The sequence below is a fragment of the Molothrus ater genome, chromosome 4 (assembly GCF_012460135.2).
Source record: "Molothrus ater isolate BHLD 08-10-18 breed brown headed cowbird chromosome 4, BPBGC_Mater_1.1, whole genome shotgun sequence".
NCBI classification, from domain to species: Eukaryota; Metazoa; Chordata; class Aves; order Passeriformes; family Icteridae; genus Molothrus; species Molothrus ater.
Window position 1 is genome coordinate 52,283,991 of NC_050481.2, and position 17,014 is coordinate 52,301,004.

A 17,014-nucleotide genomic window follows, 5' to 3' on the forward strand; every position below is an offset into this window, starting at 1 on the left:
TACTAAAGGCTTGTTATTCCACTTAATAGGAAGGTTTTGAACACATTTTTAAAATAAGCCCTTTTGATCAGTAATCAGAAACAACTGTTCAAGTTACAAGTACTCTTTGCTGTGAAAATAGCTGTGTGCTGTCCAGGGTGACAGTAGCCTCGCCTCTATCGAATTTCACTCAGAAGACAGGTAAAACCTCAGCTATCTCTGCAGCTGAATCTGTGGCCAGTTACTAAGGGCAGTGTCATCTTTGTTATTCAAAATACCATTAAATATTGAAACTAGCATGTGATTTAATCTAGTAAAATTGGAATAGACTGTCCAAGAAAGTAAACTGGCAAATGGGCAACCAGTTGAACATGTTATATTTTAATTTGCAGAGACAAAAATGACAAGCAATTTATTTACATAAAACTGTACAAAAGCAAATTAAATTATGTAAATATTTCATAAATAGAGGTGGACTAGCGTTTAATACATTTTGCCATGTTTAGCATAGTTGCGTGCATAGTGACTCATAATAAACAATGATAAATTGTTCTCTGCTTCACTATCAACATCCAAGTTGCAGAACAATAGTCAATGATTATTATTACAAACAGATCGTACCACACTGAATGCAAGTGCTTTAAAATTTAGGAAAAGTTGTCTGAAAGCATACCCCAGGTAGCTGGTGAATGTTGTCTTCTTCCTAGTGCTTATGCTCTTCAGATAGTAATACAACTTAACTGGTGGGCTTTCTACTGCTTTTTCATCTGCTTCTTTTCTTAAGGAAACTCTGTATATTTATCACCAGTGAAACAGAAAGAAAAATATTTAAATTTTTAACTTCCTTACTGGTGTTTGGTGATGGCTGGATTTATGGCAAGATCTTTATCCAGATTCATGATTTTTCTGCTTGACAACTTCTAGGGTAGCCTTTCAGCCAATCATTTCAATCCCATTTAAGTTTTTCCCCCACATAAAAATAATGTTTAACTTTTTTCCTGAAACTCAGGCAGCAGGCCAGTCAGAAACCATATTCAATAAACATAGTGGGTCTGAGATCTGGATTAAGCCTTAGATTTTAGACCAAAGCTATTGAACTTTCTAATACATATAAAGTTATATATTAACGCATCAATCTATAAAGGTGCCCTAATGTAAAATACATGCAAAGCTCATCTGAGTTTCCCATGGAAGGAAAGAAAAAGATGATTTCTATACTGTACAAATAAAATGTGATAAAGGCTAAAAGCTATTAAAAAAATGTCAGTTTTCCTGGCAACATGAACTGGTGACACCTTGCTAAATAACTATCATATAGACTGATCATACTTTTCCAGGCAGCAAAATTAAAAACAAATTAAAACAACCCCAAAGCCCCCACAAATAGTAGTTAAAAAAATCCTCAAGACCTACTTAAACCACAGCCTTGTGTTAATAATGCTTAAGACTGGTCCATTAACTGAGTTTGGCAAAAGGCTTGTTTTTAAATATATTATTTATAATTTCTCAGAAAATAAACACAGGTAAATATACAGGTTCAAAAAAGTTGGGAATAGCCCCTTACCCCTCAGTGTCCAAACCCAACTACCACTTTACCATAATAATAGGTATAAAAGGCACAGTTGCATATTTTGCATTCACCCTAATTATTTTTATAGCTTTATTTGTTTATTTTTTATACAAAAGCACTCTATTTATGGAGTGGCACCAGATTTAACCTATTTCAAATAAAGAGGAAAAATACAAACACAAAATATATTTGTATGTCATGCCAGGTCAGAAGAGTAATCAGCATATTAATAGTGGCTAGTTCCACAAGAATTACTGTGAATACTTACAGTAGATAGAATTTTTAAAAAATTCCTTCACACATTTTAGATCTAAGGAGATGCACACAAGAAAATTATTTCATGACTGTCTTATGTGGTGCAAAAATTGGTGAATGACTGCTGATCCATTTAATCGGAAGGCCTCTTATGACCTGTATTATTAGCCTTGTAGAAAAAGTGTCTAAGAATATATGGAACCCAGCTACCTAATTTATTTTCTTGTGTGTAATATCAAATAAAATCTTATTAAAGGAAGTTCTGTTGAACATTTGTGTTATGCAATTGTGTATTCTGTTGAAACGTGCAAGAAAAATGTGTTTACATTACATAAGCATTTTTAGAAGCATTTTTAAACAGGTACTTACAGATTATACAAAGCAGTAACTGCTATACGCAGTCTCATAACAAAGTACTAGCTTGCATCTCCCCGTATTACTTAAATAATTAAACATAAAAATGTTCAATCGTTAATAATCTTTGATTTTAATATTTTCTTTCTAAAATGTGCCCATTCATCATAACTGCTATACACAAACTAATGTTACTTGAAGAAAGTAAACTTTAGAGAGGAGAATGAAAAGGCCAGTAATGGCACAACCCACTACATGGAGAAGTGAATTCAAAAGATAAATGTGATGAGTTGTTTTGATTTACCAACTTCTACCTTAGGCTGTTTAAGGTTATTTCTATGCAATTCTGCAAAGCAAGAAACTACCCAAAGCTACATTATGACTACAGTTACTAGAGAGCCATCTAGCCATGCCTTCGTGCCAGTTCAACAGCCAGGGATCTGAATGCTTTCTCCATCCTTGAGCTGTCCTTGCTGTGTTGTTTGATTGTCACTTTTGTCTGAATGTCTGAGCTCAGTCTGTGATTATTAATACAGCATCAACTACAAAGCAATTGGTTGATGTTCTGCATGTTTTGTTGCTTTTATTGCACAAAACCCTGTTTCATTTCCTCTTCCTTTCAAGAAGCACTCACCATGATAATTGTTACAGCTCTTGCATATCGTAGCTTGGACTCCTTTTAACTCGACCTCCTAGGTATCATACCACTGTTTATCAGACCATTTTTTACTAATGCTAAATGTTCTGAGTCTTGATATCATTTAGTATTGCACTTTTCTTGGTTTTAATGCACTTGGTTTCAAGAAAGCTTTCATTATCATCATCTTTGACATAATTGAAGCAGTTGATAAGCTGCAACACTGATGACCACACTTAGCAACCATGCCTTGCAGTCTGAAAAGAAGCTTTTGTATCCGAGTTGAAATGTTCTCTTGTTACTGCATTATCCTATTGTCCACCTTTTTCCCTCCCATCAAGCATTCCCACTAACACGGCCTTCTCTTCTACTAATATTTTTTAATTTTGATCTTAAAAATTCCCTGGAACTAGCATATGCAGCATATAATATGCAGCATGTGCTGCAATGTATCATGTCATTACAAAAAAAGCATCAGATCATTTGGGCATTCAACTGAACCACACTGGAAAAAAAATTGTCATCTGGGCTTGTGAACTGTGTTGCTGCATAGAATGTAACTGACGCTGTGTTATGAGTACATGTGTTTTTTTGTGAATACATTTATTTTCTAAGTCAAGCCCCAATACTTAGCAGTTCCCCTGATCCATTGTGTGATCTTTGGCCTTTTTGTTATTACAATCTTCCCAGCTGTTAGTCTTGCCCAAAATAATGATTTCAACAGTTTATCATTGCTATCCTATGGTATAAGTGTTAGTAATTGTGTTTACATTGAAATAATCATTACAGAGAACGAGAGAAAGAGAGAAAGAGACATAGCAAGACAGGTTTGTTCAATGGAATAAACAGAACCAGAGTCCATGAATCACGGGAAAGTATGCCATGTTTTTGACTGCAGTCTCAGGCTGAATGTATTTCTGTTGCTTCCAGCCTCAGATGAGAGGTGAGAATATTAAAGCTGTGGTCTTCACAAAGTGCCTATTTATGATTATTCCTTTATATTTATCCTATATCTTTATGGTTTCTGTAGGATTGTCCCTGATGGGGATCAGCAATATTCAGATGGTATGTTTGGAATACATTTTCCCTGACCTGTTATCCTCAACAAGCCAGATGACAAACAAACAAAATGAGTGGCTTAATTCATGCTTCTGCAGAGGGGAAACAACAGTATGTCGTGTTCTTTTTAATCAAGCTTGCTACTATGGGAGGAATTTGCAGCCATAGATCTAGGAAAATAAAAATCAGCGAGGGGGAATTAGACATGCAAGTAACAGCAATGTTTTCTACATTGTACAGTATAGTCAGGCAGACAGTATAATTACATGCCTGCTATGGAGGCAGAAGTGGCAGGCAGATCTTTTGTCTCTTTGGTGGCCCCCTCTTTATTGTTTCACATTTTTTCTTAAAATTGTCGTGATTTTAAGACTTTTGCCCCATTTCTTTCTTATATTATGAAAGAACTTTGTTGCTGCTTTTTAGCCTACAGGTAAACTTCTCTTCTAGTTAGAGTATTGACAGGAGATGGCTTGTATTCCCCTGTCTGTGTAAGGGGGATATCCTCTGGGTTGCCTTCTTCATTTTTGCTGAAACTAGCTGCGCTGAAGGTCTCATAAGATGAGGTCAACTTTTTGTTAAGGAGGTTTCTGTTGCGGTCACCCATGAGGGAGGCTTCTCCATTGGCCAGCTTTTCCTGACTGCCCCGTTCATCAACAGGCATGAAAGTGGAGAGTTTTGGCTGGCTCTTCTGCTTTCTCTCCGGAGAAGTGCGGACTGGCATCCAGCAGGAGTCTGAGTGGCCATATTCATCACATTCTCGGGTGCACTTCCCTGTTAGGGCTACATCTGGTAGAGGCCGTGAATCTGAAAATAAAAGAGAGTTGTCTTTACAAATTTATATTACAGTGACTTTGACTGAAACTGAGAATCCTTGCATTCACAAAAGGTATTTTTAAAGATCTTGGTAGGAATGTGGCAGTAAGTTCCTCAGTAATAATTTTTTCACATTGCATGTACCCAGAGGCAGCAAGCAGATCTGTACAGTTATTCTCAATCTTAATAATTGAAAAAATACAAAATCTATTAATCTTCTTCCTGTGCCTGAAAATCAATTCCAGAAACATTTGGCATTAGGTACTGAATTAATTTTGATGTCTGAAAGAGTCAAAGAAACACTTAATTCCATACTGCCAATTTTCTAGAAATTATTAAAAATACCTTTCCTTGAATTTTTTTATAGGAATGCTCTGAATTTATGTGGAAGGATCCTGAGACCCTGTACCCTGCAAATACTTACAAACATACTTAATGCCCTGCAAATGAGCAGATCTGTTATTGACAAAGGGACTGAATTTTCATATAATGTAACCCTCTGCTTGTATTTCAGAGGATTGGGCACTTGAGTTTTTAGTCCACAATATGTTAGATAACTTGTATAATCAGTAATTGCAGAAGCATACAAAACCTCTGCTATGAGTTATAAACTTTATCAATAGAACAAATAAAGCCATTCTGTGTGTACATGTGCATGGTAGGGCATGGGATGAATCTGAGTGCTGCCTAAAGAGAAACATTTTATATGTGACTGGCTGTGTTAGAAGGTGTCCTGTTTCTGTTCACTATGTCTAAGTTTTCTGTACTTGTAAGAGCTTTTACTGAAAACCAGCAAAGTTCCGAGGCCTGAAGTATTGACTCCTACCTGTTTTCAAAGCAGGGATATTTAATATTTTTATTTTAATACTTGCATACAACTGAATTTAAAAACTACCTCAACTATTAAGGAATGGATAATATTCTTAAACCTTGCTTTTATTCAGTTATAGAGTACTTTATGGTCTAAAGGAATAACTGAAGCTGCCTACAAAGGAACAATATTATATTCAAACAAAATTGACAAAGAACATAAATCAAAAAATAAATTTTTCAAGTGTGTTTGATATGGCTTTCATATAATATGACTTATTTGATTAAATATTTAGGTTTGTTTTGTAAAAAAAAAATCAATTATTTTGGAGGGAGCAAGGAACATGGAAACATAAGCAGGTACTTCAAATGGGCTGTGGCATCATTCTACCTTCCCACTACAACAGCAAAATTCTTGTGAACAGTAATTTTTGCCTGTAGTAACATGTGTTATACAAAACTCCATGTGTTAATCAAAACTCCTTCAAAGGCCTGCTCAGCCTTCATTCTGTTACCTTTGTTTTGCGTATTTTTCTTTGAATTTAACTAATAGAGTACCTTGTCAAATGATGGCAATTTCAGCTGTGATTTTTTTATAAATTGATAAAATAAACCACTGCTGAAGATAAAAACAACCAAAAAACCAAAAAAACCCCAAAACCCAACAACCAAAAATCTTTCACTCTTCCAGAATAAACCACTTTAATTTAAAATATTTAAAACAGGTGCTTGCAGAGAAAGCATATTTCATTTCAACATCTGTGGATTTAATCCTGAGAGAATTGCAAAAGTTCTTGAAGGTCAGATTTATCTTCATCCTGTCCTGATTTTTTTTTCAGACATTTAAGCATTAATTTAATAAATAATTTGTTGCAGTATTGCAAAGAGTGTGCACACTATTTGCTACTGACAAATGTCAATATTTAATAGAATTTACTGAATGCATTCTGACTACTGTATAAAATTTCATATTTCAATGAAATATCACTGACTTTAATGAGGAAATAGCCCTGGTTTCTAGATAACTGAGTAACCCTGTAACTAAGATGTGTAAGGCCAGGAGGAGGGAACTGAGTGATTTTTTCTGTTTAAATTTTTTCCCCAATTTATTTTTAAGGCTTTTTCCCTTAGACACAATTCTCACTTTTTTTTTTTCCCCAATGAAGAATGCAATGCTATGAAAACTTATCAGCCTATTGGTTTTCAGATGGCTCTGTTCTGCAAACATACACAGAATATGGGGATGGGGATGGGAAAATCCTCTGTTTGTCAGCTAAATCAGCATTATTCTGACTCTCCCTAATGATAAGAAGCATAATTAACTGCTCCGCTGCCCTGATATGCTTTGATTTTTAAGCAGAATTTTTCATATTTTTACAACAGGGCCAATTCCCTTAAACCTCTATAAATTATTTGAACCAGCACCTTATTTCCAAAAAAAATCTGGCCATTAAACATTATGCTTGCTTCAAGTATTTTAATTGTTACTCTTACATAATATTAGCAACCACTGATCAAGGCAGTTTGTCTGACCTTTATTTAAAACATAAGAATGTATGTTTATTGAAAAGATTTTCTTTTGTCGTCATTTGAGTTTGGGGTTTTTTTTCCAGATTGAAACAATTAGCACCTCATTATATCTGATGGAGTCTTTCTAGCTGAAAAAAAATTTTGAGTCAGCAATACATGGGTTCATAAAAATCCTTCCCTTGCTGGTGGTCTTTTAATCATGCTCTTGAAAATGCACCATTTTGCATTGTGGTGCTTCTCCTATTCACTTCTGGACAAATACTGGAACTCGTTATTGTGAAACACAAGGACTTAATGTGCAATTCAGCCTTAAATTGTTTTTTTATGAAGCAAAACCCTCCAAGTCACATAACCTGTTGTGTTATATGATGAACTTTATCTTCACACCCACAAAAGAGTTCAGAGAGACACTGGAAGAACAATTCTAGCCCAAATAAGACCCCAACAGACCTACCCAGGCCCACCATAGGGCAATCAGAGCCTCAAAGGTCCATCTGTACAGGCCCAGAGGAGCACAGGGGTGTATAGTAGCAAGTAGGAACTCAAAACAAGGATTCAGGAGGAAGATTTTTCCCAGCATTCTGTGTAATGCTGGGGATTGCTGTCTAGGTATCTTGAGCAAATTATAAGATATAAGGGAAAAGGAATTTGGGACAGCAAAGGACTTAGATGAGATTTAGGGGAGAAACCATCAGGAAGACAAGTGAGGAGTTTAGGTGATAGAGGGGAAATGGAGATAAAAGGGGATAAAAGGGCCAGTCACAACTAAATAGTTTGCTTGTCTGGTTATGTTCCATGCTGGATGAACACCATTTGTCCTGTCCTCTTATCAAGTTCCTTTCTAACTCTTTCCTGGGAATGGGCTCTCTATTATGAGTGCATGTATAGATATGGGTGTGTCCACTATCACTTGTAGTGGTCTGTCATCCTGTCCAGCCAGAGAAGAGGACAGAATGAGGCCTCTGCTGTTTGTGTTCATGGGAGGGCTCTGAGTGTCTGTGCTCTGTGTGGACAACTGGGTGTATATATGGTGTATGTGTGCGCTCTGTGTGTGTGCCTGCTGGGAATATATCTTCATCTTTGCTTGGACTTGGGGGTATGGAACAGCAGCAGCAGCCTCCTGTCCCTCAGGTTGTCAAATCCAGGGCCATATATTTTTCTCTAAAACACCTTCAATTAAGATTTGACACTTACAGAATTCTACTCTACTGCTTTCTTGCATCTTTTCTCAGAGCGTGAATCAGTGCAGCATTTGAGTACAGATTTAATCTAACATGGTTTGAAACCTGTTGCATTTTAATCTCTCATCTGTTTAAAAGATTGACATACCTAAACTAGTGGGTTAAGGGAAGATGGGGTGCTTTCTATGCACTTGATAACAGTGATTTAACTTCTAATTTGGATAAACTGCCATGTCACTTTAGCTACACAGTAACTGCATTTTTGCTAACTCACTGAAACAGATCAACCTTGTTTTGCAGAGTAGGGACTCTATGGTCAGCATTTTAAATTACCTAGCCCATGGAGTTTTGAACAAGCTCTAAATTTGAAAATAAAAATAAATTTACTCATGTCTTCTAGTATAATTTGCATTGAAACACATCTATCTCTAAGCTAAATGCTTTTCCTAAGTGCTTCTCTGTTTAAAAGTTAAATACTCCAGTAGTGACCCCACTGAGAACTGACAAGTCTAATGGAATATGACACAGCAAACAATTTGTCAGCAGAATTGGCAAATCATCAAGAAGCAGCACAACAGATTCCTGCTGCAGTTACATATCTGGAAACCAAGTTAATTTGTGCTCAAAATGCCCCTTATTAACCAAAAAAAGTTATCACAACATTAATTAGTAGAGAACGATATGTGATATTTCTTGTTATACTGAAATCTGTAGATTTGGGATTAGGTTCTAAGAGTTTGTATAGACTAGTCAGATTCAACTTTTTATCTGCACAAAAAAGTTCATCAGAAGATGTCATCAGAAGGTATATTAGTTATTCTCAAGCATATCTTCTCATCAGATCATAACTTGGCTCAACCATTGTAAACCCACTTCCTAAAATGCAGATATTTAGAAAAAAAATGTAGGCATACATGTAAATGGAGAATTCAAATTTTAATACTTTTAAAACAGATTTCACTTGTCAGACTTCAGCTTGGGAAAAAATTGGAAAACATTAATTTAAAGGGCCTTAAAATCTACTTTGTCATTGTATCTGATAGAAGCTTCCACCGCAAAGTTTTAAATTTTATCTGATAAAAGTTAGGTATTTTTTAAAACTTTAGTAACTATTCATCCAGTAAATCCTTAAACATTTGCAGCTAATTTCTGAGACAGAAATATGCTTTATGCTTTCCATAAAACTTTGTACAAAAGAATGTAAGTGATTGGAGATCTTATTTGTATGTGTGCTAATGTTTCTGCTGATTGTAGCTGACTGTTCCCTTAGGGCTAGTAGGGTTGCTTCTTATCAGAAAGGGAAGGCAGCTACCACAGTAGGCTGGACTGGGGAAAGATGATGTTCTAAGTCCAGTTTAAAACCAAAGAAACTAACTCAAATATTCCAACCAAGCAGTTTTCCACTATTCCTAATCAAAAGAGGTTAATATATTTCATCAAGGACATAAAAAATATTATGAACTCAGTAGTCAACAAGTACACCTGGGGATTGGAACTAGATGATTTTTAAGGTCCGTTCCAACCCTATCCATTCCATGACTCTTCATCTTACAAGTTATGTGCTTTTATTTTACACACACATTGCAGAAATATAGTCAAGAATGCTCACTCTGGCTCCACTCTACACATTTTTAACAACCATTCTTGTACAATATATTTTATAGCCCACAGCTAGTCATGACATTGTTCTAGCACAGACACTGGTGAAAAATATAAAGAACTTTGCACTTTTTTATTTTTGTAAACCACACTCAAAGCTGATATTAACAACAGACTTAAGATGTACTTAAGCTGGCAAAAGTTTTGTTCCACTTGTCCCTGGAGATGGAAAACCTTCCAAATCAATAGTGACATTGTATCCAGACACAATAATTTGAACATCTGCAGAAAGCATTCCTAGCTGTAGACCTTTTCTTGGAGGAGTGCAAAACCACACTAGCCATATAGTATTAGAGCAGTGCAACAGTACTTCTGTAAACCATGCAGCATGGACAACAGGATCTGAGGAGTCATTGGCAGAGGAGTTCTAAATAGTATCTATGACAAATCAATGACTCCATGCAGATTTTGCTTTCCACATTGACAGGCCCGTAATATCCTAGCATGGTTCCATTTATTGAGGACCTATAAAAATTGCATGTGGAGTAGTTCCAGCTACTGTGAGAAAAGAAAAAAAAAGAATAGTAAAGAAAGAGACTGTGTTTTGGATGAGCCCCATTTTTTCTGCATTCTGTACACAAATGTGTTACATTCAGAAAAGCATCCAAAATGCAGGTGAAACACCATTATATGATTAAAGTGGAGTATGTTTATATGGCTTTTATATTAAAAGCCATGACTCTTTTATGAGCTGTGTGATCAGGGACACAATAGATCTCTTAAAGCCTAACAAGTATTGACGACATGATCAGGGAACAATAATGCAGAAAACAGCTGAGAGAGTACATATAGCAGAAAATCACTGTTGAAGGGGGGAAAACAAAGCTAGTCTACAGGGATATACAGCTACAACAGTACTTTTGTTGAAATTCTTGCCTCCTAGTTGCTGTAATTCAGGAACTGCACCCCAGTTTGTGCTGTGGCATATTCTGACATGCCAAGACACTATAAAAATACTTAAACATGTTAGAAAGCATCAGCAATTTCTTTCTCTGTACCTTAGGCTAAATACAGTTAAACAGCAGTTGAACATATCTCAAGAAGCGTTTGGTGCCCCAAGGCTTGGACTGCTGTCATTCTGAATGTGGCATTATCGTGTACTGCAGAGATAGTGCATGCCATCTCTGAAACAGTCTTACTGAATAAAGTCAAACACAAATCCACTGCCTGAGATGTGCCAACTGCACTGAAGTAATGAATATATTAATTGCTTTTGGACTAGAATAATTTCACATATATCATGCCTAATTCTAAAATTCCTTTCAGTGCTTAAGAAAATACTTGAGCGTATAGAAAGGTTTTATGTATATTGATTGAATGATTAATATTGTGAGACGAGGTATGACAATGACATAAAATCATGAGTTCTATAAATCTGATTTATTTTTTCAATGCAAAGGAGAGAAACATAGAAATAAAGAATGAAGAATATAGAATGAAAGTGAGAATTTTCAATACTTGTAAAATCGTTGAAAATAATAGTTCCTCTTAAACAATCCCTAAAGCTAGCAAGACTCAGTGCTGTGATGAGTCCAGTCCCAACTAAGCAGTTTCAAGAGAGACCAGAGTGGCATGTTAAAGGAAATATGCGCTGCTAAATGATCCATTACAATTAAAACCAATAAAAAATAAAACAGACCAAAAAACCAATGTAATAGGAAAATAGAAACAGTTAAATGATTCTTTATATTTGAAAAAAGTTCAAGCTAGATGAATGAAAGTGAATTAGTGAGAAGAGAAAGGAGTTATGGTAGAAAAGAGCACTGATAATGTACCTAAAAGGCAAGAACAGAAAAAAAAACAAGAGTGGAAATAATCTATTTTGCAGGCCCATAGTGAAAAAGACCAGACTTAATGTATTGATTGCAACAATGACAAATCAGGTTAGAAATTAGAAAAATCTTTGAGGATGAATGAAGTAGTAATGGAAGGTTACAGAATCTGAGATGAGTTTTACAAATATCTAGAAAATTTTTCTCAAGATAACATAAATGTAGCTAATCTTACCTTGGGAGAGAAAGGATGCACTAAATGACCTCTAAAGTGTCCCTTCATCTCTACAGTTCTGTTGATGTGATTGCCAACCTCTCATGTACTTTGGCCTCAATCCAATTCCTAACTGCTTCTGGGTTGAGACTCTTGACTTATTCAGTAATAAATCAACCTCAGACAGTGGGCCTCAGTTTAACCAAAAATCCATTTTAGAATCATCCTTAAAATTTTATGGTAATAAAAATACAAGCAAAACCGAGAAATAGTTGGACCACTTAATTTAGGTGTTAATCAAAGGAATACAGAAACATAAAGCCTGTAATGATAAAAGCAAACCACCCACTCCCAAGTTCCAACACGATAATTTAGCATTTATAAAATCTTGTTTCCTGAGAAAATACACATCCATCCTATTTTACAATTAGTTTCTTCACAAAGTTAAAGAATGAATATTGCTTCTGTCTGTAGTAGTGCAAAGCATATCACACCTCTGAAGTCCATTAAACATGAAACTGGTCTAAGAACCAAAATTTCACAAGTGTTAGCATCTTGTATGATATTTTTGTTTTGCTTCCCTTGAATATTACCTGTCTGTGTAGTACGGAGGAGCAGTCAAATAAGATAATGAACATATAAAGTTTTATTTTATTTTTTTTATGCTTATTAAACATACTACACTCGTCTGTATAGCTACTTAAAATGACTCAGACATGTAACCAAGAAATATAACCCAAGTAATAAAGAAATATTTCCTAAGCAATAATATTTCTGGCTGAGTTTCCACATAGTCATAGTTATTTCTATCATAGTTACCTCCATAATGTTAAAATATAATATTCTTTAATTGTTTCCTGTATCATGGAACAGCTTGATAAAAAAAAAAATTCTTGCTTAAATTAATGATTATACCAGTTCAATAATATTACATCTATGTTCTTTAAGGAATCACCAGTATTTTACAACTAACTTAAAGACAATTTATGTTAAAAACAGATCTATCGGTTTTGAGGGTTTTTTTTACACTTAAAAAAACCCACATACTTGTACTCTTATGGGCCAAAATCTTATTGATCTGATAGTTGTCAGTGGAGGACTATAACATAAATGTTGCAACATTACAGTTAAGTGAAATCAAATTCAATGAGATTAATCCTAGACAAATATTAGTTTGATTACATTATAAAATAGGAAAGGCCAGTAGAAACACAGTTTTCTCTTGTTTAAATTGTATTTACCCAGTAGTTCAGACTGTATTATTTCATTTGCTTTCACAAAACCAATTGCATATATATAATGAGAACTAAGTATCAGCTTATGGGATACCAGTGGTGAGTACCATACTAAATGCACCATGCTGAACCTAAATTCCCCAGATTTTAATTTTCTAGATTTAAATGTATTTGCTGCAAGACTTCTTGTAATCCTGTTAAATCCTTTGATAGCCTGATTTACTTCTATCACTGAAATGGCAACATATCCTTCAGAAAAGCAGGACTTACTGTGGCTTCCTGAAGTAGCACAGACATTAAGATGTAGGAAACATTTAAGCCGTCTAATTGTTCTGCCAATCTAATGCTAAAGTATTAATCTGTCACTGTGTCAAATTACATGCCTTTATTTTTTTCAGTAAAATGTGTCAGTGCTTAACAAACTCTGAGCTGAAACAATTTATGGAGCAATTAGAATGTCAGCTCTCCTAGAGATGGCTTAAGAAAATCTGAATCAAGGCTCAAAAGTCACCATAACTTCCTTGATACTCCTGCCAAAGTGATGGATCTGCAGGAGTTTTAAGGGAATCAGGTAGCTAGCAGCCATTATTAGCTCACCTCAGATGTTCCTCTCTTTTATTTTATTTCATGTTGATAAGGATTCAATAATGTATTTTCACATCAGGAATGGACAGTAGGTAGGAAAACAAGTGCTCTTGCCACAGAAGACAAAAACAGCATGACTTCCCCTTATCTCCCTTTAATTCATGCCTACCTCATTCAACAGCTAACTTATTTTTTGAGATATTCAAAATAATAATTTATAAGGGATGCTAATGAATGCAGCATTGCCTTCATTTAGAAAATAAAAACATGGGCCCAAAAGATGTCTGGTGTCATTTGGCCTCATGGATATCTCACAAATATCTTCAAGAAATACAACACTGATAGTGAAAGTTGAATACATAGAAAGAGTCAGTGACATGGAGTTTCAAGCTCTTTTTTAAACTGATATTTGTTGAAGCAATATAAAAGTCCATTATATATGGCTAAGGTTTTGCTTTAAATGGTGACTGATTAAAAAGATAAACCCCCACCAAGCACATGGCCAGTTAATTGTCACAAGTAATGGCAGGAATAAAATCAATAAACAAAGAGAAAAACTGAACCATTTGTGCTTGTTGACAAGAACTCAAACTAAAGTTTGAGGCTTCTGGTTGAAGGCTTCTATATTTAAGAATTGGTTTTAAGGGAAAATACTGATTTCTTTCTTTCATATCTTTTAGTGAGCTACTTCTTAGAGAATTATTCTGATACATGAAATAGTAACTTGAACTGATTATGTTGGTAGTACCACTGTATTTGTGAAAATGAAATGCTTCATACTGTTCCACTTTGTGCAGCAAAACATTGCCAGATTCTGGATCTATTTTATGCCTCATACACAGAATAGAATATTGAATAGTAACCTATATTAAATAGTAGTATTGCTTTCATAAAAAGGGAATTACTCGGGTTTCCAGAGGTTTTCTGTGTGACTCATGCAAAGTATATTTTGTTACAAGTCATAGACTCTCAAAGGTTAAACTTGTAAGTGTAAAACGAGCTGAAGCTCTGTTAATTTATATTATGTTATTTTCAAATGGGGGAAAGAACAAAGTTATCTATGCTCTACATGCAAATTATTACCTAAATAATGTAGGGTTCAGCATGAAGCAGAAACAAATAACTTTTGACTACTTGTCTTTTTGGCAGCTGTCGAGAGAAAGTTGTATAGTAAGAAGAAATATAGCAGTCATGTTAAGGATCTGTTTAACCTTTTGTGTCACATGAAGGGAACCTTATCCCAAACAATGAAAAAAAATAAATGCTTATCTGTTCATGTCATAAATGTTTCTCTCACAAATGCACATATAAATTTGTAATTTTACTTAATAATATTAGAAGATCTGGATTAGAACCAAATTTAATTCAATGCAGTGAATTGAAAAGTACAGAGAATGCATTTTTATCTCTTTAACAGAAATTCTGCAGAACAAAAGACTGAAATTAATTTTTCCTATGTGTGTAACTATACTTCAGAAGAAATGGGTTAAATTTTATAAAATATATTGCTCATCCTCATTAATTATGAAGAATAACAGAAATATAAAAGCATGAAGCCCAGCCATAAATGATAATACTTCCATTCGCCACTGGGAAAGAAAATTATTTATTGAAGAAGTAGTTACAGAGTTTTGTCTTTTACTCCATGTCAGTGGCATGAACCTCCTCTTTAATAGAATAGTAGGACAATAGAATATTCTGAGCTGGAAGGAATCCACAGGGAACGTTGAAGTCCACCTCCTGACCCTGCACAGGATATCCTCAAGAGCCATACTAGGTGCTGAGAACATTGTATAAAAAATTCTTGAACTCTGGCAGGTTTAGGACCATGACTCCTTCCCTGGGGATCCTGTTCTGGTGCTCAAACACCCTTTGGGTGAAGAAATTTTTCTAATATCAATCTAAATGTCCCGTGACATAGCTTCAGGTCACTCCCTCTGGTCCTGTCACTGATCATCACAGAGAAGGGATCAGTGCCTACACCTTCACTTCCCCTCATGACAAAGTTGTAGACTGCTTTGAGGTCTCCCCTCAGTCTTCTACAGGCTGAACAGACCAAGTGACCTCAGTGGCTCGTTGTATGGTGTCTTCACCATCTAGACCTCTAGACCCTTCACCATCTTCAGAGCCCTCTTTTAGACGGTGTCTAGTAGCTTTATATCTTTCTTATACTGTGGTGCCCAAAACTGCACACAATATTCAAGGTGAGGCTGCCACAGCCCAGAGCAGAGCAGGACAATCCCCTCCCTAGCCTGCCTAGTGATGCTGTGCCTGATGCACCCAGGACACGCTTGCCTCTCCTGGCTGACAGGACATATATTCAACTTTTCATTGACCAGGACCTCCAGGTCCCTTTCCTTGGCACTGTTTTCTGGCATCTCATTCCCCAGTCTGTCCATACAGGGTTGCCCCACTCCAGGTGCAGAATCTGGTCCTTTCTCTTTCTGAACTTCACTGTGGTTGGTGATTTCTCAGCCCTCTGATTTGTTGAGGTCTCTCTGCAGGGCCTCCTTGCCTTTGAGGGAGTCAACAACTCCTCCCAGCTTTGCATCATCTGCAAACTTGCTCAGTCCCTTCCAGTCCTGTGTCCAAGTCCTTTATGATGATATTGAGGAGCTTAGAGTTGAGGATGGAGCCCTATGGAACTCCACTAGTGACAGGTCACCACTCTGATGTCACGCCACTCACTGTAGCTCTGAGCCTTGCCTGTAAGCCAGCTGCTCACCCATCCCATGATGTGTTTATCCAGCTGTGTGCTGGAACTTTTGTCCAGGAGGGCAGTGTGAGAGACGGTGTGAAAAGCTTTACTGAAATCCAAAAAGATTACACCAACTCGCCTCCCTTGATCAACTAGGTGAGTAATATTTTTGTAAAAGGAAATTAAGTTTTACCAGCAGGACTTTGTCCTCATGAAGCTGTGCTGGCTATGACTGATGATTGCATTATCCTACAGGTGTTTTTAATACCTCACAAAATAATTCCCTTAAATTTGTACTTCTAAGTCCTGATGCTTTCTTATTAAGATTTTGCAGGGAAGAGGGAGTTTGGGGAGTTTTTTGCTGCTGTTGTAGTTTTTATAGTAAGTATGTGGAAAAGTCTTTACACCTCAAAAAATGAAGAGACAAATACAGGGAGATAATGAAGCTCTCAGTGCTCTCAGTGTGATTTATGTCCTGCTCAAAGGGATTTTTTCCATTAATTTTTTTATTGATTTTTCAGCTGTGTCTGCAGATTACAGTGAATTAATTGCAAGCATCAGCTCAGAATTTTTCCATATTTATGACAGATTCATCTGGGTTACAGTCCATTAGTAATTAAGTATTAAGCACGGAACTAATTCCTCTTGAGCACATATAGCTGA

The 17,014-nt window shown here is 35.8% G+C and overlaps 1 protein-coding gene across 4 annotated transcripts in view; it reads right to left on the minus strand.

Annotated features, from left to right (window-relative positions):
* Positions 1-339: 339 nt before the first annotated feature.
* PCDH7 (protocadherin 7) overlaps positions 340-17,014 on the minus strand; it is a 266,137-nt gene continuing 249,462 nt past the window's right edge. For 3 of the 4 annotated variants that reach the window (XM_036381654.2, XM_036381653.2, XM_036381651.2), the window contains exon 3: positions 340-4,658. In XM_036381654.2, coding sequence (XP_036237547.1) covers positions 4,279-4,658 — 380 coding nt within the window. In that variant the 3' untranslated portion in view covers positions 340-4,278. The remainder of the gene's footprint in view (positions 4,659-17,014) is intronic. The other variant, XM_036381656.2, reaches the window with a different exon arrangement.